At 41.3% G+C, this 23,296-nt stretch overlaps 3 protein-coding genes across 3 annotated transcripts; 2 read left to right on the top strand and 1 right to left on the bottom strand.

Annotated features, from left to right (window-relative positions):
- The first annotated feature begins 2,934 nt into the window (after positions 1-2,934).
- LOC134666977 (uncharacterized) lies at positions 2,935-12,022 on the top strand. The gene is made up of 12 exons (XM_063524288.1): positions 2,935-3,156; positions 3,271-3,303; positions 3,440-3,505; positions 3,680-4,077; positions 4,185-4,319; positions 4,643-4,769; positions 5,120-5,206; positions 5,616-5,679; positions 6,248-6,373; positions 9,026-9,175; positions 10,497-10,777; positions 11,902-12,022. The coding sequence occupies exons 1-11, from the start codon at positions 3,079-3,081 to the stop codon at positions 10,766-10,768; spliced, it is 1,536 nt and encodes a 511-aa protein (XP_063380358.1). The 5' UTR covers positions 2,935-3,078; the 3' UTR covers positions 10,769-10,777; positions 11,902-12,022.
- A 4,654-nt stretch (positions 12,023-16,676) lies between these two features.
- On the bottom strand, positions 16,677-17,684 carry LOC134666886 (malate dehydrogenase-like). Its single transcript, XM_063524192.1, has one exon. The coding sequence runs from the start codon at positions 17,682-17,684 to the stop codon at positions 16,677-16,679; it is 1,008 nt and encodes a 335-aa protein (XP_063380262.1).
- A 2,155-nt stretch (positions 17,685-19,839) lies between these two features.
- On the top strand, positions 19,840-20,913 carry LOC134666978 (malate dehydrogenase, mitochondrial-like). Its single transcript, XM_063524289.1, has one exon. It carries the CDS (start codon positions 19,871-19,873, stop codon positions 20,900-20,902), a length of 1,032 nt encoding a protein of 343 aa, XP_063380359.1. The 5' UTR covers positions 19,840-19,870; the 3' UTR covers positions 20,903-20,913.
- The last annotated feature ends 2,383 nt before the right edge of the window (positions 20,914-23,296 follow it).

Below are 23,296 nucleotides of genomic sequence, written 5' to 3' on the forward strand. Positions count from 1 at the left end.
AAAACATATGCTGGAAGACAATCAACTTTTAACGATTATTAAAGAAGTAGAAGCGGTTACTAATACCAGACCTCTCACTTATGTAGGATCAAATGTAGAGCACATATTTAAACCTGCGGATTTCCTAACACCGGGAAAGTGTTTAAGTATAGAAGTACTCATGGAAGGTCTACCACTTTCGGGATCACTGATCAAACAACAACTTATAGAAGGTTGGAATCGTGGCAACAGAATAATGGATGAATACAAAGAAATGTTTATTAACCAATACTTATTAAGTCTCAGGGAAAGGTATCGAAATTCACCTAAACAGGCTAGGGTGAGGTCTCATGAAAGTCCAATGGTTGGAGATATAGTACAAATAAAGGGTGAAGCCAAAAATAGAGAAGGATGGAAGGTAGGAAAAATTTCAGAATTAATAAAAGGAAAAGACGGTTTGTGCAGGGTTGCAAAGGTAAAAGTGGGAGACAGTGTGTTCACAAGATCCATAGCACATTTGTATCCTCTGGAAGCGGATGAAGAGGCATCATTCCAAGATTCTACGAAAGAATCCCCAGTGTATGAAGATAAAGAATTACACATCCGCACTGATGGTCTTTCTCAGTCCTTACCATTAAGAACTGAAGAGAGTAACGTCTATGTTCCTACTAGCTCTATCAAAGATCATAAAAAACTAAGCAAGAATAATGAAAACGATTTAACGATGGATCAGAGCGAGTTGTTGGAGAATACAAGTTCGACACAAATTATGGAAACCACTCCAGAACCAGTTCCTTCTGGCATAGACACAGAAATGAATGATGAAGCGACGTCGAGTCACCAGGCTGAACCAAGTGATCAACGTCGAGTAGCTGCCGTTCAGGCTATGGAAAGGATCCATAGATGGACGCAAGAATTAATGTCAAATATCAATTAAACTCTATCAAAGAGGCGGGGCAGTGTCGCGAAATACGCGATGATTGTGAATACATACATAGCAACACTAAATCCGGAAACGGAATAGAAAGAAAAACAAAATATATTGTCGATGGTAAGTTGAAGGAGGCTTCTTTTGCTCACTACCATGAAAATGGCAGTTTGTACTTTTAACTTTGTCCAGTTATTAAACTTAAAATCAGTGTTAGTGGCTCGGGATTTCCAGGTTTCAGCACGTAAAAGCAAGCTAAGTATTTAGAGAATAAAAAATGTATCTATACGTTGAATGCATAAAGTTTCTAGCATTAATTTCTAGCGTGGTGTTATAAATGGTCACTAAAGCTTACTCCAAGCATTTATTGGGCATGTAAGATGGCATGCAAATTAAATTAAAGCTCCAAATCATGTGTTGGTTTGAGGGATGGTATAGCCTACCAATAAAATCAGATTATTCAAATGTACATGCAAGAACGATTCGCATGATACATCTGGCTTGGCCAGGGGGCAAGCGTTTTTAAATAGTTTCTGTAAGAACACTAAGAACGATTCACATAAATGTATGTGGCTCACCTCGAGGTTGTTCGCATGTAAGTTGGATTCGCATGTGACAGGTATAATCTACCAATTAAATAAAGTTATTACGTGCAAGTTGGATTCGCATGTGACAGGTATAATCTACCAATTAAATAAAGTTATTAAGTGCAAGTTGGATTCGCATGTAATAGTTAATAGGCACTCGTTTGTAGACCGCTGGAGCCAGCCTGTAAGTAATAGCACCGATGTGCTGGTCGCGGATCTACCACAAACTTGGACGAGTGGGCCTATAATAAGATCAAAGTAAGCGTTTTAGGTCCCATAAAACATTTGTAGGGAACATTCACAGATGTGGTGGTTGCAGACCTTAAACGAGCTCTGATGTGTATGGGCTTTATGCCATTATTTAGGATTGATATACCATGGTATAGGGCAATCTAATGAGACCAGGTCAGTGAACTGCTCAAGCCATAAGCGTTTGGCAAGGTAACTTATAAACAATCAGTGATGAAGAGTATAGCTATATTGACTGCCACTCTATGTAACAATCCTTATAAATTTACTTAGGAAATATTTAGTGATTCGGTTGGAATCAATGTGTTAATACTTTAACAGGTCGTGGGGAGAATCATTGTGCTCTGCTCACCTGCAATCTTAACCTGGAGTTCTGGGCATCCCGGGCCATGTCGTGAGAAGCAATTATAAGGTAAGGATGACCATATTTCTACCGTACAGATTAAAGCCTCATTTATCATAATGTTAGATTTTGTATGTTCATAGACAAAGTTACATAATAACACCAACAAGCGAAGCAGGTAATTTGTAATTACTGAGTTATAATTTATATTGAACTAAGGCATAAGCTATAGTGTTGAAAGATCTCATAAATTCCACTATTAATTTTATCATAAATAAAATGTGTGCCAAATTCATCCCCGTTGGTACAACATGTATGGAGTGCCCCTCTTAAATATACATTTCTTACAATTTTGAGTACTTAATCCAGTAGCAGCTTACAAAATACACCTATATTTCAAATTTATAAGCCCCCTTCAGCACTCTAAATAGTTTATACCCACCAATTTGGGTATAAACGAGTAAATACGGGTATATTGAGTAAATACTGAGTATTTACTCGGTATTTACCCGTGAGTATTTACTCACTACCCATCTCTAGACTCGGCTCACGGCTCGTCTCGTGGCTCGCACGAGAATGTAAACTGCCTATTTCAATCAAAACTGTGTTGAAGATTTTTATGGGCTGTGGTAAATTCATGATTCGAGTTGTGAGAGTGTAGGTAAAGTGAGGAAGGAGGGGGACAATACCGAGGAAAATAATAGGTAGTCGAAGTCGAGGCGTTTATATTATTTTCAGGCCTTTATTTTACTTAAATGATTTTGTATTAAGTGAGAGGAAGTCAAAACAAAATTATCTGGAGTTGATTACAGTGAGTTTTGATTACTTTTAAAGTTATTTACCTACATCATTTCTTATGAAAACCGTTTTTTGTCTAAAAATAAAATGTTGAAAATATTTATTATGTAGCACATATTAAACCCGCACTAGTGATAAGTTGTTGAAAAATAAAAGTGACGATTATTTAAATTATAGAAACGACGAAAACTGCTATGGAAGTGTCTAATGAGATAAAGGAAGATATTCGCAAAACTCAGTCTGACTTGAAAAATGCGATACGCGTACATCAGGTAAGCCAAGTCGTCGATTGTTATCACTTGTTGCAAACTTAAATATATATTATTCTTTACTTATACTGAATAGCAAAAGTAGTCACATTGAGCATGTAATTGTAATTCTTACAGGTTTGGGTCACGCGTCTTCGGGAAGATGAAAATGTAAGTTCTCAAAACATATTGTTTACTACGTGCGGTAACATGTCGAAATCATGATTAAGTACTTTTTAATTTCGTAAAATTAATAATTTGTGTACATACCTAATATGATAAAATCCATGTGATATTTTTGTTTCAGAATTTACATCTGAAATCAAAAGTCAAAGAAGCTGAAAATGAAATTATTGCCATTGGTCAAGCTCAAGTAAGTTATTTTAAGTATAATAAACTGTATAGTTAGCTCTTTGATCATACTATCAGTAATAAGATTTGCCCCTGCCACTTTTTAGAATTGTAATATCATTAGTTGTTACCACTCAGACAGTGTTTAAAGTGCCTAATCAGCTTTTTACTATTTTACTCTACATATCTATTTCAGAAACTAGTGGTAGACAGATTAAGGAGAGAATTAGAACTTTATCAGCAGCGTTTGAAAGCTCGTAACAAGCAGACAAATATTGAGAATGATAATCGCTATGTAGCCCAGCAACTAAGGGACCACCAGCTTCAGTATCGCAGCAGAAATAGGACTGCGTCTTTACTCAAACCTTCAGTACTTAATGAGATTCATATTAAGTCAGAAAACTATAATGATGTAAAAGAAAACATATCAGATTCTGAGACTGAACTCAAATCCACAAATGAGAAAGGGAACTCAAATCATAGTGATGCAGAAGAGAAAGAGAAATATTTGAGAAATTTTCAGCAGATACCTAAAGTGCATGACAGTAGGAATAACTTTGCTAATGCACTAAATAAAGTCAAGGAGGCATTTATGTAAGTAGATATCTATTTTAGTGTTTTTCATTTATCTATTTCAGTTTATAATATTGTTGTCTAATATGATAATTTAAATGTCAACATGGCATTATTCTGTTTAACAGCGGCAGCAACTCGCAGTCGGTTCTAGGCTGGCAGGAGGCGCCTTGGTCGGGGGCGGGGTCGCCGCCGTCGCCGTCGCCGTCGCCGCCGCCGCTGCCCGCGGCCGGCGAGCCCGTCTCGCAGGAGCTGTTCTTGAGGTTATACATTACCAGAGATATGTCTCGAGGAAGGGCAACAACCGCTTCTCCATTCATACTTAGTTTAGCATTTTCCTCGTGGCTGTAACATTATAGAAAATATTTTTATGCGATTTGATGTGTATTATAACCACCGCTATGCTCTTTCCTTTTCAAACACTTCAGTTATTAGTTAACAAAACTGTGGACAGTAGAGGACAAAAGGAAACACGGCCACTGTCAACTCGCACCGATTGTAGATAGCGTTACGTTACATACTTACGTAGCTTGCTTCTTCCCGTCTAAAATCAGGCTGTATCAACTTGGCCTCTGTTATTTTTCAGATTAATTGGTTTGGTGACTCCAGCCCAGAAGGAGATACTTGAGAAGAAGAGAAGCGAGCGTCGGAAAAGATCCACGACAAGCACCAACAGAAATGACTTCTTATACGGAAACTACGACATGTTGCCTGTGAGTATATCCTATTCTGAAATGTTGTATGTACGTTTAAACGTGGTGAAGTGAAGTACGAGGAGATCGTAAAGTATGTACGAGTCATGTTCGGATTCGTCCTGTGGGTCGCGAAGCTGGAATCTCGTCATAATGTGAATCTTAACCCCTTATTCATAGACCCCTTATTCATACAAATCTGTGTTAAATGCTGCCTCTTTCACACACTAACACAAAATGACGGATATACGGTTTATTTGACATTATGAATAACGCCACAATTCTTTTGTGGAATTGTGGTGAAACCTCCGACTAAAATTCTTATAATTTCATATTCCATGCGTAATTATAATTTACGATTTTTATTACAGAAACGCAAGAAATACAATCAATTCCCATATTTGCAATCGCACAACGATCCTCCTCAAACACGCTCGGCAAAATTACGGAAACAGCAGGTAAATATGGACATTAACATAACATGTGTAGTCCGTAACAATTTGTTATTAATTATTTTCTAAGTTAATTTCTTTAACACATTGGATAATTTCTTTAACACATTGGAAAAACTATTTCAAATGTCTTAAAAAGTAATTGACTGGCTTCAATATGAGCTAAACTGCTTGAACTATCTATTGTTATTTGATGAATTGTTTACAGATCCATGTTTTGTTGTCATTTAGTAAATATTTTAATTTTAATTTATTATGACAACAAATAGTCATTACATCAAAAAATACACTGGGTGGACTACAGAAAGGATAAACAGTGCCGAAAAAATGTACAAGTGATATTGTAGAAACAGGATTTGATAGTGAGTGGTAGAGATATTCATCGTAAATATGTTTTAACAAAGAATTATTCTAGTTCCAGACTCAAAGCAAGGAATCCCGGGAAGGATCACCCTCTGGTTCTTCGGCTGAAACTAAAGGTACACTCAACTGTAAAAATATGGGTGCACACATCAATGACATCATACTATAATAAAATATGTCCCATAGCTCTTACGTCAGCGAATTAAGAACTATGCGACATATTTTTGAGTAGTTATAGGTAGTTACACTCGACTGTACCTATGTCTTAACTTTATAAGGTTTCGTGCATCGTTCGACGTAATTACCTACCTATACCTATACCTACATAGGTACCTATCGGTAACCGACCATGATGCCGGCGATCAATGCCACCGGGCGAAAGTGATCGACTCTGATAACTGTTGTCCGGGCGTTCAGTCAGTACCTATCGTATATTATCCTGTTTTTCAATTTTTGGGGAGAATTTTTTATGAACTTCATATTTCGTAATTTAACAAAACGGTATACGAAACCAAAATTAAATACAAACGAACAAAAAGAAAATATGACCGAAAGTACAATTTTAAATTTTAAGATCTAAGAGCTAGCGTGTAAGGCAGTCATTCGGTCCTCGCCGCCCGAGGATGGGGTGGCGGTGATGTGAGCAGGGTGCGGGCGGCGCAGTAATCTGTGTTGTTGCGGCAGAGGGCTGGGGCGGCGGCGGCGGCGGTGGAGCGGGCAAGCCGGCGTGGGCGGCGGCGCTGCCGGCCGGGCTGTCCGTGGAGCCCGTCTACTCCGCCAAGAAGGTCTGCAACGCGTGCGGCAGGAACGGTCAGTGCCCCGCTTCATACTTTAAAACGCCCAAGTGTTAAATCTTTAACTTTGGCCATTATTATATTTCTATGGAGATCGTCTCTGCCATCTGCTACATATGTAGTATAATTAGGTACAAAAAATGTATGACTGTCCGCTTTGATGTCATACGTCATACTATATAACTTAAGGTATAAATTGGCTAAATTGTATAGTTTTTTATTTAGTGCAAATCGCCACACCATGTGATTGTAAAGGCCAAAATTGTCACAAATAAGTAGGTACATACATATACATAATTTTCATTTATTATAAGTACAATAATCAGTTTTTTTGTATAAAAAGGTATAATTATACCTTTTCACGCCACTGTTCGGAAATGTGGCAATAGATGGTCTAAAACCAAGCTGGAAAGTAGGCAATAGCTGTAGCACCTGAACCACCACTACTACAATGTTTCATTGTTATCATCATCTGTCATTGGTGACAGTACGCTACAGCAATGAGTATCATTTAAAACATAAAAATCAATAATAGGTCTTTTTTTGCGCAACTTTTTCCTTTAAAAATAAAATTAGGTTATTCATAAAACCAATTTTTTGTAAAAAAAAAGAATTGTCAAAACCATTCCCTTAATTTTTTTTTAACAATTATCCATTCAGTTCCCGCTCAAGGCGTTTTTACTTTTGTAGCTGTTTGTACTATGTAACTGTACTATGTAATGCCTGGGCCGGAAACGCTAAAGATGGACTCGTATTATTTGAGGGCCTCCACTAACGTGTCGGCCCTCAAACGCACTCGTCCAACTTTTAGCGGTTTTCCGTCCTTTCCTACAATGTACTATTATTATAGGCACTAATTGTAGGCACTGTACGATATCGTGGATACCGAGCCAAATTAGCTTTTTATGACCTTAGGATTACATAGGAATAATCGTGCAGCGGCATCGCCTAATGAATCTCTAATTCCTTTCCCGAATCGCGCCGAAAAATGTATACTCACTGCACTTAGCTACATAGCCTACTAATTCAAATTCAACAACACTATAAATTTTCTCGGAAATTCTTAGATCTACTGAGCACGGAACGAAAAAATACCGTTTTCGTTCCCATACAAGAAATACCGTCCCTGCTACAGAGACAATTCTAGTCGTACTGGTATTGTAGCAAATTTTGTCTACTTTCAAACGTCTTAAAAGGTACTATCCAAAACTAGTCGTTTATAGGGTCATAATCGCCCAAATCTAAGAAAAAAATCCGAAATGTTCGTGTATTTTTTGTGTTTTGACAAAGTTGCGTTCGGCGCTCGAGGTCACAAACTTGGATTATTCATTGGGCCAACATCAAGAACAAGTCTGCAAAAAATCAGAAATACCGGATTTACGCAAACGCAAAAGCTACTGGATTATAGTGGGTGTGGGAATTGTGGGATATAGATCTAGACACGCGGCAGCGTGTCAAGCCAAGTTCAAGCAAAGGAACTGGCTAGCCAGCGCCAAGTGTAATATTACACGAACCACTTGGTGCCACTTTTGACCCTTCTATAACTCAAAACATCTTTAACGTAAACACATAAAACTACGTGTGTTTAATTATATCCATAAGGACATCTAGAAGCCCAAATTTCATGAAGCTAGCTCAAACGGTTATAAAGATATGAAGGTCAAAAAGTCGTAAATTTTAAGACTGACTGACAGACTTATAGTACCTAAACTACTTCCAGATGACCTAGAAGGATGAAATTTGGAATCCAGCTCAGTTATTGTGTGAAAGCGTAGGAAAAAATCTGAAAATAAAAAAAAGTTATAAAATAGGGGGGGTCCCCACACAAAAAAACCATTTTTTATTGTGACTGACATATAAGTACCTAAACCTAACCTACTTCCAGATGACCTAGAAGGATGAAATTTGGAATCCAGCTCGGTTATTGTGTGAAAGCGTAGGAAAAAATCTAAAAATAAAAATAAAGTTATAAAATAGGGGGGGGTCCCCATACAAAAAAACCATTTTTTATTGTGACTGACATATAAGTACCTAAACCTAACCTACTTCCAGATGACCTAGAAGGATGAAATTTGGAATCCAGCTCGGTAATTGTGTGTGAGCGTAGGAAAAAATCTAATAATAAAAAAAGTTAAAAAATAGGGGGGGTCCCCATACAAAAAAACCTGTAATACGCGCTAAACAACCGGCCAACGGTGTGTCGTTGGCGGCGCGCGGCACCACATAATTAATACAAAGAACACAAGTAAAAAAAATGCAGCGGAAACACAAGAAAAAACATTAAATCTCAATACCTGCCTAGTTTTCTTTACAAAAAGTATTGATATCCTTTACAAAAAGTATTTTTACATTTATGTTTTTGATGGGATTTTCATCACGTCGTGCGTTGGCGTCGTTTGCATTCCCCTCGGAACTTCGCACATAGCCTGTATACTCGGCGATGCGATTTAGCAACTCGGCGTACTGTTAAACTTTTATTAGGCTATATTTCGATAGTTTGCAAAACATGGTTAATTAACACATTGAGTGCCAGGCACCCGCCCGGCGGGAGCTCTGTTCGCAGCAGCTTTCCTCTACGAAGTGGGAAAATGCTGGGATCGCCTACGAGCGTAGCGCTACGAAAACGTTGGCTACGTTTTACATAATGTAGTCTCTCGAACTTGCACAGATGTGCCGTCGCTGCTGGTGTGGTGCGCGGCGTGCGGCGTGTGGCTCCACACCGGCTGCGGTGCGGCGGGACGCTGCGCGTGCGGCGCCGACCTGCCCGACCCCGACCCCGCCCACCCCGCCACCCCCGCACACCACCTGCTGTACCGAGGTGAGTACCCCCCCGGCCGGTGCGGCGCCGACCTGCCCGACCCCGCCACCCCCGCACACCACCTGCTGTACCGAGGTGAGTACCCCCCCGGCCGGTGCGGCGCCGACCTGCCCGACCCCGACCCCGCCCACCCCGCCACCCCCGCACACCACCTGCTGTACCGAGGTGAGTACCCCCCCCGGCCGGTGCGGCGCCGACCTGCCCGACCCCGCCACCCCCGCACACCACCTGCTGTACCGAGGTGAGTACCCCCCCGGCCGGTGCGGCGCCGACCTGCCCGACCCCGACCCCGCCCACCCCGCCACCCCCGCACACCACCTGCTGTACCGAGGTGAGTACCCCCCCGGCCGGTGCGGCGCCGACCTGCCCGACCCCGACCCCGCCCACCCCGCCACCCCCGCACACCACCTGCTGTACCGAGGTGAGTACCCCCCCGGCCGGTGCGGCGCCGACCTGCCCGACCCCGCCACCCCCGCACACCACCTGCTGTACCGAGGTGAGTACCCCCCCGGCCGGTGCGGCGCCGACCTGCCCGACCCCGACCCCGCCCACCCCGCCACCCCCCGCACACCACCTGCTGTACCGAGGTGAGTACCCCCCCGGCCGGTGCGGCGCCGACCTGCCCGACCCCGACCCCGCCCACCCCGCCACCCCCGCACACCACCTGCTGTACCGAGGTGAGTACCCCCCCCGGCCGGTGCGGCGCCGACCTGCCCGACCCCGCCACCCCCGCACACCACCTGCTGTACCGAGGTGAGTACCCCCCCGGCCGGTGCGGCGCCGACCTGCCCGACCCCGACCCCGCCCACCCCGCCACCCCCGCACACCACCTGCTGTACCGAGGTGAGTACCCCCCCCGGCCGGTGCGGCGCCGACCTGCCCGACCCCGACCCCGCCCACCCCGCCACCCCCGCACACCACCTGCTGTACCGAGGTGAGTACCCCCCCGGCCGGTGCGGCGCCGACCTGCCCGACCCCGACCCCGCCCACCCCGCCACCCCCGCACACCACCTGCTGTACCGAGGTGAGTACCCCCCCGGCCGGTGCGGCGCCGACCTGCCCGACCCCGCCACCCCCGCACACCACCTGCTGTACCGAGGTGAGTACCCCCCCCGGCCGGTGCGGCGCCGACCTGCCCGACCCCGACCCCGCCCACCCCGCCACCCCCGCACACCACCTGCTGTACCGAGGTGAGTACCCCCCCGGCCGGTGCGGCGCCGACCTGCCCGACCCCGCCACCCCCGCACACCCTATATTTAGCTTGGTCCGACTCTTAAAACCAAATGATAAATTGATAATATATCAAATCATGATATTTCAGACAAACTGGCAGAACGCAAGCGCCTGCAAGAGAAGAACATCCAGCTGTGCGTGGAGCTGCGCAAGCTGGAGGCGCGCGCCGCCTCGCTCAAGCAGAACCTGGACGAGCACAGCGCGGAGAAGCGCCAGCTGCTGGCCGACCAGATCAACACGCAGCGCAACCTGCAGAAGCTGCTCGACTTCATCAGCCAGTTCAAGGAGACCTCCGTCAGCCTCCGCTCCACCTCCGTCAGCGACTCGGGCAGCGACCTCAGCAAAAGCAATGAGGAATGAACTGGTCAGGTAAACATACATATTGTATACTTAACTTTTTTCTTAAATTGCTGAAGGACGTCCGTGAAACAAATTTTGTTTGTGAAAAACAAACAAGGTTTTTAGAGAGAGAATAAAATAATACTAATAATGACACATAAAAAGTAAAGATATAATTTTTTTTTAAAGAATAGTATAAATTCAACAGAAATATTTTCTTTTGGTTTTGATACTTTCGACCCTATTTCTAAGAACTTTTTGATTCATCCTTGTATAGAGGTTCACATGTCCGGCACCCAAACAGTAAACATGCAAATGGTATGCAGAGGTGAATACAGCATGTATCAGAACGAAAGGCAAAGAAAGAGACCCATTAATGTTTAGGTCATACTGAGCAACTTTTACTATGGGACCAACCCCGAAAACACGGAAAAAAATAGGATGTTTCATACATTTTGCTGGTTGTTGAAATTTCCTATGGGAGAGTCAATAAAACATACAATTCACATAAAACATAGTCCATCACTTTCTTCCATTAGCAGAGCTCGGCGGGGGTGAGCTGTTTTCAGAGTTTGCACAACATGGACGTGCCTTGTCATTCGATGGTATATTATATGTGGTGTAATTTAATAACTAAAGAAATTATTTTATTTAGGCTGCCTTTCCGATACGATTAAAACAATTGAATTTTATAGCAAGCTTTCTTTAGTAAACCTCTTCAAATAATATATATATCCATCCATATGCTACTATTAAAGTTTATTTGTACATAAGGCATTGTCATTTTAGTTTAATTATAATTAATAAAGGTTTATTTTAATATTTCTTTTTAAGGTGTATCTATATTAATATCGATACTTGACATAAGTGACGTCAAAATGGCTTACCCCTGCCGAGCTCTGTCCATTAGCCTAGTTAATTTGAAATTCCACCAATTCTCAATAGTTGTTACACCCTGGCGGCTGGTCCCATGACTCCCTAGTTTGTATGACTATGAGAGATATGGTAGAAATGTTCGCTGCAGCAGCTCAGTCGGTGGAGTCGTGAGTTCGTCTTGCCGAAGGCGGTGAATTCTTTCTTTCCCAAAACTGTGATTGTGATATTGGGCGAGACTGCTGAGTGCAAAATTAATTTGCTATTGTTTTTATTTGCAGATGAAATTGTGTTCACATCAAAGGTTGTCGGCCGCCGCGCCGGTTGCCGGTCGTCGTAATAAAGAGGTCACGCAGTAGCCAATATTGTTACTAGATCTTAAGCTAACTCGTAAGTATATTTCCATTTTTAGTGTTCCGTACAAAACTTTGTTTACGGAACACTTATGGGATCACTTCGGTCTTGCAAATCAGTTAAATACGTTTTTCTCAGAGACCGTTTGACATAGATACCTAAAATTTGGAACAGTTATAGCAATTACCACCACTCATATTGTAAATAAGTCAAAACTGCTTATTTCTTATTAAAGGGGGAAATTTAGGGGGTTGAGAGGGGTAGGCTGAAACTTTTTTCATTTGTAAGAATCGTGTGGGGTACCATTAGAAAGCTTGCAAAAAATTGAGTCGATGGACTGATTTTGACTTCATTTTAGACTGCAATAGTTTCGTCAAAAAATGCATTTAAAGTTGCAAGTTTTCATACAAAAAATTTCACCTCTGTCCTGGCGATTTTCGCGAAAACTATAGCTAACAGGCAGCTGACCAGTCAATACCCAACTTAAAGAAGCATGGAGACGGCGGGAAAATTATCAGCTTAACTTTATCTTTATTAGTTTTTTAACTGCAGCTTGACCTTTGGTTGCTTAGGGCTAGCTAACTGATGCTTACACTGGTCAATTCATATTAGGCGAGAAACATCCTTAGTTAAAACTTTGGCATTGAAATTTATGACTTATGTCTTTGATACAAAGTTTAATTCTGTTGCTTATTTTTGTGGGATATTTAATTTTATCTCAATAGCCTACTATAAGTATGAGAGAGATCTACAAAATACGACCTTATAATATTGCAAATAAGTTTCAATTTCGAACCGGCTTTCCAACCAATGGACTGGGCATTTCAAAAATTCAAATTAAGAATTCCGTTCTTGACTGTCGTTGTGTTTTATTTTCCACAATAGGACACATAGAGTTAGTAAGTCGTATAGAGATAATAAAGTCATTTAATATTTATGAACAGCTTTGGCCTCATGTATAGATTTTATTGAGAGTATCTGATTCGTCGAAACAATATACACAATATTCCTTTTCATTAAGTACTATTACATTTCTGTATTAATCGTATAATTATAATATCTATTAGTTATATTCAGTACTTATGTATATTTTTGAACGGATCGGTGAGCAACAAGATTCAGGGCTATAACCGCGAAAATAGAAGTTCGCAAATTGCGAGCATTTTTCTGTCATTCTAATTACGCCTTCATTGGAGTAAAAGAGAAAGATCCCCGCAAATTGCGAATTTCGGTTTTCGCGGTAGCCCCTCAGTCCTGTTACGAGAAAATAATTTTGGAAGACATTAATAGTATATGACAGTTAAATATCACAGTTTTTAGAAACAAAGGTAAAATTGACGAAATATTTAAAGTAAGCCGATCTTGTTTTTTAGCAGTTCTAAATAATATTAAAGTCTATATATATATGGCATAGAACTAGAAACAAAATCAAATAAAAAATAATAATGAGTTCTTAATTCAAATTGAAGGAGTATACATTTAAGGTATTATAGGCCAAGCACGCACCACGATATTATTTTTTGCGACACGATTTTAGAATCGCGCTGTAATATATCGCAGAAAATTCACTGCGCGCACTGCGATGAAAAAGTCGACGATTTGTTCATTCTCAACATGGATTTCGTACCAGTCGCTTGTCATGAAACGTGTCTTTGATATGCGATTGCTGTATGACTTTGAGCAGTTATAACACAAAGGTGATCCCCGTCACCCCGTCTATTACCATAATTAAATGGTCAACATCTAGCGTCTCATTTTGAGACTCCATTGGAGATTTAGGTGCCGAGATGTTGGGGTTTGGAGAGCGAAATGCCGACTGAGGTCCGGCCGGGGTGCGATTTTATTATCATAGTGCGCGCGGGGCCATACAACTCCGCATGCTGCAATTCACTTTGCGACAATCGCGTCGCGAACAATCGCGGAAAAATGTGACAAATCACAATTTTAAAATCGCTGCGATTTTTTTGTCGCATATGCGCGCACTAACATATAAACACATACGTTGCATTTCCGCGACAAAATTATCGCAGGACAAAAAATCGTGGTGCGCGCTTGGCCTTACTCTAAATTATTATAATACATCAAGCATTCGCGAGATGCTCGACTTCGGTATTCAAACACAAAGCAATAGTACAAGAATCTAACTAAATGCAAAGGCCGAAGGAGGGATTCGAAGATCCGAAGCGTCCGATAGACGCGCGCCTCCCGTAACTTTTCCAAGTATTTTTAAGTACAAGTGTCTAAGTCGCAAGATCCAAAGGCTGAAGTCACATTGGGCCGAAAGCCCCAAGGAGGTCAGTTCTAAACACAGGTAATTAATACAAGTGTCTAAATGCGAAGGTTGGAGGCCGAGCTCCGCGTAGGGCCGAAGGCCCGAAGCCTGCAAGATGTCAGTGGTTAAACACAGAACTGACAGCCCGGACGCTTCGGGCCTTCGGCCCTACGCGGAGCTCGGCCTTCGGCCTTCGCATTTAGATACTTATACTATTGTTCTGTGTTTAAGTACTAACATCCTGGACGCTTCGGGCCTTCGGCCCTACGCGGAGCTCGGCCTTCGGCTTTCGCATTTAGACACTTGTACTATTGTTCTGTGTTAAAGCACTGACATCCTGGACGCTTCGGGCCTTCGGGCTACGCGGAGGTCGGCCTTTGGCCTTCACATTTAGACACTTGTACTATTGCTCTGTGCTAAAGCGATGACATTTTGCTAAAGCTCGGCCTTCGGCCTTCGCACTTAGACACTTTGTACTATTGTTCTGTGTGTGTAGTTGAATACGGTATCCTAAAAACAGGCAAACAACCTCTGTAAAATGTAGCGATGCGAGCGGTACGGCTACCATCAGTTTGGCATTGACATAAACGCTACCATGGGCGTGAACGTAATTTACTTTCTATGCATCTCGCTCGTACTGATATATTAGTGCGAAAGAGGACCTATAGGAAGTAAATTACGTTCACGATATCCTTTATGTCAATGCCAAACTGATGGTAGCCGTACGGAACACTAAATGCCTCGAGCTATCTCGGACTTGGCCAAATTATTAATAATGAAATTTACCCCGATCGGAGGTACCGTATTAAGTTTTATACATACGTTAATGTTTAGGGCCAAATCTTTATAATTACAACAAATTATGAAGAACTCTAGATGAATGTATATATATAATAAGTGTACAAGTAAATTGTCAATATGGCATTAATGTCAGTATCGTGCTCTTTAGAACAGATAGGCTGAATTACGCGCAAATGTGAACAATAGGGGCCGTTCAGTCAAATATATCTGCGGCAGCGGCCGGGACACACCGAGCGCCGCGTGCTGTGTCACTCGTGTATCTTTTATGTTGCTTTTCAAAGCAATCTTAAAAGAGAAAACGAAAATGAACAAGTTCTTGATTATGGGTGCGAAAAATCTATAAATGTCGATCACAATATTCACAATACGGAAATGGGCTCTATCCAGTTGAGATCTGTCAGCAAATGGACCCGTAACGAATTTTAAACGCATAAAAATAAGTAAATTTACCTGGTTATGTCCACAATTACACGTAAAACTTAAAAGGCAATACACAAATTGAAGAGAGAGATATCTCACGCTGTCTCTTCAGTAATAAGTTGTTAAGAGCCCTTCAACGTGCACGCTAGCGCCACAGCTAAATAATCGTGATTATTGAAGAAGTTGAAGGGCCCTTAACGGTACACGGTGCTTCTCAGGTAGCGATATTTAGGGACGGAAGACTACGAGTCTACATCTATTGATTTCGTATTTACAAACATTGGACATCATCAATCCTCGAATCAAATTTAAATGTCCTCGCTCGCTCTGTGTGGACCCGCCAATTATACAGGAACATCGGCCATGCTCCGTGAAGGGCTCCGTACACGCTTAAGGAAGTACCTTCGCAGCACTGTGTACGCCTTTTTACTAAGAAAAGAACATGTTCGCTATAGTTTTAATTGAAAGTAGCTTTCTTTCGGAGCGGTTATTTCCGAAAATAAGTCAGTTCCTATTTTTACGACACGATCTTTATTTTATGCGCGTAATTCTGTTTATTTGGTTCTACACATGAAAATTGTTTGATGTGAAAAAGAGTTCACAAGGTATTTTATACATTCAAATGGATGATCAGTTAGCTAAATACAATTTAATTTGTTACCCGCCCTCATTTGTAAATCAATTGATTAGCCAAACTAAACGTGTTCAGTAGGTACCCAATGATTCCTAATTTAGCATATATAGTTACTTATTACTAATTGTCGTGATAGTAAATATTGTCTAGTATACCTAGTGATTATTGTTTTGCTGCTTAGTTAAAATCTAAATGAACTAATTATTTTCTGTGATATGATTAAGTTTTCCTTGGGTTTGTTTCGTAGTACTCTAGGCGAAATAACCGGGGTCGTGTGTAAATAAATGTCCAAAACTTGGGAATGTCGATTTTTTTTTCAAACCATCACCTTTAGCGTATAAATAATTTAAAAAAAAGTATTGAATGAAACGTTATTATTATTTCCGCAATAAACGGAACGGATAAAATAGAAAGTAGGTACAGTATAAAATACACAAAATAAATATGAAAAGCCCAACGCACAACACGCGCACTCGCGCATTATTAAAAACTTTAGTACCACGTTTCGCTAAACTTTGCGCCAAAACCTTGAGCGATTTTGTAGCGTTTACGGACGGACGGATGGACGTTTTTTATTACTCCGCTTCTAATATTTTCTTCCCTAGAGCGACATCTTTCCTCAATCGATCGAGAGCTTCTTCTAGTATGTGACACTCGTATTCGGTGATACGGTTCGTATATCTCGTCATCTCTCTCACACCGTTCGAATCGACGTGCACTAAACCGGCAAAGTATGATGTTCCGAAATGGTCGTTCTCGACGTAGGCGTGCACTCTTGCTTGGCGGCCGGCCAGCGCCGCCAGCGCGCCGCGCGCGAACAGCAGCGCGCCGTACGCCACGGACACCGTCGCCGACCGCCCGAGCTTGGCTTCCGACACGATCTCGTCGTACCTCTGTACTTCACTTACGAACCTTCGTATGTCCGTATCCGTCATGTCGGTTCCGGGGCTGGCCTGCGAAATGAGCGGTACGGTGGTTTTATTCGAATGCCCGCCGATGACCGGCACGAAGCATCGCTCGGGTGCCAAGCCGTGGAGCGTCCCGAAAAGTGTCCGGGCTCTGATCCAGTCTATTGTGGTGACGCCGAACAGTTTCCTGGCATCGAACGTACCAAAATTTCTCATTAATTCCGCGGCCATCGGCACGAGCGAGTTGATCGGCTCCGCGACGACTCCCACGAATGGCATTTTAGACAGTCTGCCGATTTGTGAGGATACCGTTTTTACAAATTCCATGTTGGCTTTCAAACATGCTTCGTCGGACACGCCGGGAGTCTTGAGCGGTCCTCCTACTAAAAGTACCAAGTCGCTGCCGCCTAGCGCTTGCTTCATTGTCGCGTCTCCTAAGTAGCCCTTTAGTGCGGACTTGGCGGGGATGTGCGAGAGCTCTATGACGACGCCCGGCGTCGTCTCCCACGTGTCGTGGATCACCAGCTTGCTGATCGCCGGCTCGGTGCGCAACAACAGACTGACGGCTTGCCCGATCTCGCTCGCGCCTCCCATCACACAAACTTGGAACAGTCTAACAGTCGAATTAATACTACTTCGTATTAAAATATTGGAAAACTTCCTTGTGACCAACATATTATTGTGCCTAATATTCTCAAAAAATAAATGTATACCTATTAAAAAAAAATATAAAAAATATAGTCTGCCTGACTAGTGACAGATTTGTCAGTCAAAGAATATACCATCAACTAGCGAAGCATGCCAGTTAGGGTGAAACTACTAAAAAGTTTGACAAAATGAAATTACTTATATAATATACAGTGTGTTTTTTTTAAGTGGGACAGTATGGGGAAATCCCAAAGTATAAGAGATACAGGGAAACTGTCTTAGGAAACATTAGGTACTTTTTTGTGAAAAAAAAAATGGTATAGTCAAAATTTTGGTCAAGTGTGAGTTGTCCCTAAAAATGATTAATTTTGATGAAATTTTTTTTTGACGCACATCTACTCAGTTTCATGAGGGGATCATTTTATTGTATGGGAAGAAAAAAATCGGGACAGCAGAAGTTAGTCAAATTTAAGAAAATCGTTTTCATTTTTACAACCCGTGTAAATTGAAAACCACTGCCCACTGCAAGGTTTTTATTTAAAAAATATTGCCTATTCCAGTTTTACATTTGAATTTGGAACACTTTATTTGGTTTAAAAAGGATTAAAATACTTTAAGATATTCTTACGCGAGCCTTACCTTACAAATCTAATTAAAAAAAAAAACAAATTTTAAATTTGGAACTTCTTGAAACAAACAGTATTTTACTTGATATTTCATTGTTTAAAATTAACATTATGTTAAGTTTTCGTCATGGAATTACCAAACTCGCATAAAGTAGATTTAATTGAAGCGTATTTTGTAAATTATCGTAGCTCTGTGAATGCGTTACAGTGGTATCGGGAACGTTATCCGGACCGCGATCAACCGGACCGCAAAATTTTTGACAAACTGGTGAAAAATTTAAGAAAGGGAGGCTGTTTTAAATTAAAACGGAAGAGACGAGCCACAGTAATAAATGAATTTACAACTATCGCAATCTTAGGATATTTTGAAGCCTACCCAAAAGCCTCATTGAGGGAAGCTGCTAACACTATCGGTGTGCATAAATCTACAGTACGAAAGGTATTGAAGGCTTACAAGTACAAGTGTTACATAGAAGGTCATCTTGTACAAGCATTGCTTCCAGGAGACACTGACCGGAGATTAGCATTTTGCCAGTGGTTTGTAGCATGCTCGATTAGAAACCCGTCTTTTCCAAGCCGGATTATTTGGACAGATGAATGCAATTTTTCAAACAATGGCATGTACAATAGAAAAAATAATCATTTTTGGGCACGTACAAACCCCTTCCGAACTACGGCAACCCATAACCAGGTCCGCTTTTCCTTTAATTGTTGGTGTGCAATATTAGATAATAAAATCTTTGCCATTAAAATTTACCATGGAACATTGAATAGTCAAAAATATCAGGAAATATTAAACATGGCTGTGGATTTAGTAGATATGGCAATTCCATTAAATAATTTGAATAATATCATCTACCAACAAGACGGCGCCCCTGCCCACAATAGTATCGCTACGAAACAGTTTTTAAATGAACATTTTCTTGATCGCTGGATGGGCACAAATGGCCCTATTAAATGGCCACCACGTTCACCCGATTTAACACCGTTGGATTTTTTCATTTGGGGGTACCTTAAAGGTCGAATTTATGCAGATACTTACAACTCGGTACAAGAGTTAAAAGACGCAGTGCATTATCATTTGAACAACATACATCACAACGCCTTGTCTAAAGCTACCAGAGGTATTCTGAAACGCGCTCGTGCCTGCATTCGACAAGAGGGAGGCCACTTTGAACATTTACTTTAATGTAAAATTATTTTATTAAATTTACCTAACTTCTGCTGTCCCGATTTTTTTCTTCCCATACAATAAAATGATCCCCTCATGAAACTGAGTAGATGTGCGTCAAAAAAAAATTTCATCAAAATTAATCATTTTTAGGGACAACTCACACTTGACCAAAATTTTGACTATACCAATTTTTTTTTCACAAAAAAGTACCTAATGTTTCCTAAGACAGTTTCCCTGTATCTCTTATACTTTAGGATTTCCCCATACTGTCCCACTTAAAAAAAACACACTGTATATAATACTTACGATTGAAGAATAATGCTGCATACGTCAACATTGACATGATTTACCAATGTCATTTTTGACTTTTTGTCAGTTTTTAAACAGTTTAAAGAAGAAAATGTAAATAAAAAATGTTTGCTCAAAAATGTATTTTTCGGCTTTTGAAATACTGTCAGTGTAATCAAGTGAGAAATGTTCACATTTCCGTGATCGGCGCCGGGAACGACGTAGGATTGAACTTGGGATTGTTGTTGAAAACTAACCAGAAGGTAACCAGGCTCCACCTGTACGATGACGACGACAAGATTTACGGAGTAGGCTGCGAACTGAACAACATCCCCGGAGGTCCGGTGGTGGAGTCGTTCGCGGGCGACCAGCAGCTGGGGCTCGCGCTGCGCGACTCCGACCTCATCGCGCTGGTCGCCCGCTCCCCGCGCAAACTCACCACCACGCCGCACCAGATGATCATCGAGAACGCACCCGCCATACAAAAAGTCTGTTTAACCATCGCTAATCACAATCCTGAAGCGTTGTTCGCTATTTCCACGGATCCTATAAACTGTATAGTGCCTTTTGCGAGCGCTTTACTGACGACCTACAATTGTTACAATCCTTTCAAAGTGTTCGGCATCACGCACATCGACACCGCGAGAGCTCGCGCGTTTGCCGGCAAGATGCTGGACGTGGATCCCAAGACACTGAGACTTCCCGTCGTCGGCGGTCATTCTGATAAAACTATAGTGCCTTTATTTTCTAATTTAGAACCCTCCTGTTATTGTATTAGTTCGGAACAGGCCGATATGTTGACGCGGTTCTTGAGGACGGCCGATAAAGACGTTATAATTAATAAACAAGGCACAGAATCGGCCACATTGGCTATGGCGTGGTCGATCCATGAGTTTATCGACTCGATAGTAGACGCAATTAACGGGAGAGAAGTGATAGTGAATTCGTACAGTCCGAACCTGATGTTCGGGACGCGATATTTCTCTGGGCCCGTGAAGGTGGGCGCCGACGGCATCACGGCGTGCCTCTGCGACTACCACATGAACGACTTCGAGCGCGAGCTCCTGACAGCGGCGCTGCCCCTCATACAGGAGGATGTTTCAAAAGGAGAAGAATACGCCGGCGTTGTCAAAACTTTAGGTTGTTACCATACTTGACCCAAGATAAATTGCAACATGATTTACACGAAGTTCCTTTTATTTGTCGTACAAACAGCAACACTCCTAACTGTACATCGGTGGACCTTATTACAAAAGACATAAGGTCCACCGATGTACAGTTAACAGTGTGGACGATGTTATTTTATTTCTGAGATCACTTACCTATTGTTTCAAGAGTAGGGGAGACTGGGGTCAATTGAAACACGGGTCAATAGAAACAAGTTCAATAACTCCGAAACGAGTGACGATAGCGAGGCGGTCCCTGAGGGGGAAGGGATCGGCGTTCGTGTCAGAACCGGTCGAGCAGTGCTAGCCGCGGCTCTGTGACCGTCGGACGTTATTACGCGAGTGTATTGCTTTTTCGGCACAAAAAGTAAGTATTTTTGATGTTTTTGTTTTGTTTATTAATCAGTATCCATTGGTAGTACTTTAATACTATTTAACCTTTTGTTTGTATGGTTATTCTTGTTGAGTTTTTAGTGGTATATGTGTACGTACCGTTATTTTTCTATGATTTTAAATATTCACCAAGACGTTGCTGGGTCAATTGAAACAAAATTTACCGTTGTATATGGTTTTAAGCATTTTTTTGCAGTAACATATTTTTTTTGTTTTTAGATGCCGCGAAACCGTCCAAAAACTACGAATCGAGGGGAGTGTGATATAGATATCTACATATTCTAAATAATAAGGCAATAAGTGCCATATGAAAATGTAAGTAAATTCATAGCAATAAATGCTAGGTTTTTTCGTTAAGTTAATGGTAGAAACTACCACTTACAGTGTTTAAATCAAAGATTGAGATTGTGTGATTTAATCAAGACCAAAAAAAGGAATAAAAATGATTATTACAATAAATAAGTATTTTATTTCTAGGTGTTTCAATAGACCCCATTCATTGTTTCAATTGACCCGGAACCAGGGTCAATTGAAACAATTTTCGAGGATTTCTAAAATGCTTTTAATTCCGTATCTGATACCAATGGATACAAATTAACATAATAACTTTAACCTCTTGAGGTTCAATGTCCTAATACTAGTACAAATTACCTCCAATGAAATTTAAATCTTAATGAAATGGAATAGAGTTTCTTTTATTTTGTTTCGTTCGATTTTTAAACAAAACAAATTCAACTCTATTTTCTAATACCGTTGATTCAAATTCGATTGCCAATTTTCCTTCTATGGTGGGCCGCTAGAGGTTAAAGCCAGATAATCTACCCATAGTCGAAACCTTTCACAAACCAATATTGATAGAAAATGTAGGCACTATGGCCGTTTTTTCTAAAAACGTTTCAATTGACCCCAGTCTCCCCTACAAGCCGGTTTACCCGACTACAGCAACGCAAAAGGAGGGTTACTTTTATCATAAACAATTATTACGGTTCTATGGTAGGGTGGGTCACTCGTGTATGGAGAAAAAAAGTATTAGTTATCCTTCGGGCACAGTTACAAAAAGTTGCGTAATAATGCCAATAAACAGTATTTCAAATTATTCTGTAATCGGAATTCATTTTCTGCCTCCGGATCCATTTCAAAGTTTTCATACTCTATAAATATTGTCATATTTTGTATGGTCTGCGCGGTATATTTATGAATCGTCTCTTTATTCAAACTTTAGCTAAAAAGTTATACCATATTAGCTCGAAATAGCATGGTAAAGGTTCAGAGCCAATAAATAAATAAAAAAGTACTCAAAAAGAAACATTTTTTTTCATAATGTCGATACATTTAACTGATTTAACAATAACTTTGACTAAAATCCGGAGGCAGTAAAATTAAAGCTAAAAATAAAATAAAAATATGTGCAATAATTAATTAAATGGCACCTTTTTTGAACTGTGCCCCCTATTAAATTAAAATAAGTAAAAATGACCCACCTTATTCTATGGGGGTTGTTAGTCTTCTCTATCTAGCTATAGCAGGTATTGACTAGGTAGGTATATAGCTTTTCTATTGCCACTAATAGCTTATTCTATAAACTAAGCACGAATAATTTTTGTAGATGGACCCCCCACTATTTATAACCACCGCACGCGCGTGACTACGTAAATCTTTTGAACGTCACGCCTGTCGTGTATGTACGGCGCATCATTGTGTTCATGTTCACCTTGTCAGAACGCACTAAGGTTGATATTAGGCTGTAGTCGCGCGCGTCAGTTGAAGTCTTTATAATAACACATTCAGTTCTAGCGTACAGTGTGCAGCAGGAGTTGCTAAGCGGGCGAGGTGTTCAAAATTATCTTGACACGCTCTTATTCTCTGAACAATAAATTCGCGTCAAGATTATGTTGAACACCTGGCCCGCTTAGCAACTTCTGCTACTGACTGTACAGCGCAAACTACGCGCTACAAGCGTAACCGATACCACGGGATAAACCGTAGGTATGT

This window comes from Cydia fagiglandana, chromosome 8 (assembly GCF_963556715.1).
Source record: "Cydia fagiglandana chromosome 8, ilCydFagi1.1, whole genome shotgun sequence".
Classification (NCBI taxonomy): domain Eukaryota; kingdom Metazoa; phylum Arthropoda; class Insecta; order Lepidoptera; family Tortricidae; genus Cydia; species Cydia fagiglandana.

Bases quoted from the DNA above. Each gene is read 5' to 3' on its own strand.
- LOC134666886 (XM_063524192.1), bottom strand. From the start codon at position 17,684: ATGTTGGTCACAAGGAAGTTTTCCAATATTTTAATACGAAGTAGTATT.
- LOC134666978 (XM_063524289.1), top strand. From the start codon at position 19,871: ATGTTTGCTCAAAAATGTATTTTTCGGCTTTTGAAATACTGTCAGTGT.
- LOC134666977 (XM_063524288.1), top strand. From the start codon at position 3,079: ATGGAAGTGTCTAATGAGATAAAGGAAGATATTCGCAAAACTCAGTCT. The intron at 4,770-5,119 runs GTGAGTATATCC...TTTTTATTACAG, and splicing joins GAAACTACGACATGTTGCCT to AAACGCAAGAAATACAATCA. The intron at 9,176-10,496 runs GTGAGTACCCCC...ATGATATTTCAG, and splicing joins ACACCACCTGCTGTACCGAG to ACAAACTGGCAGAACGCAAG.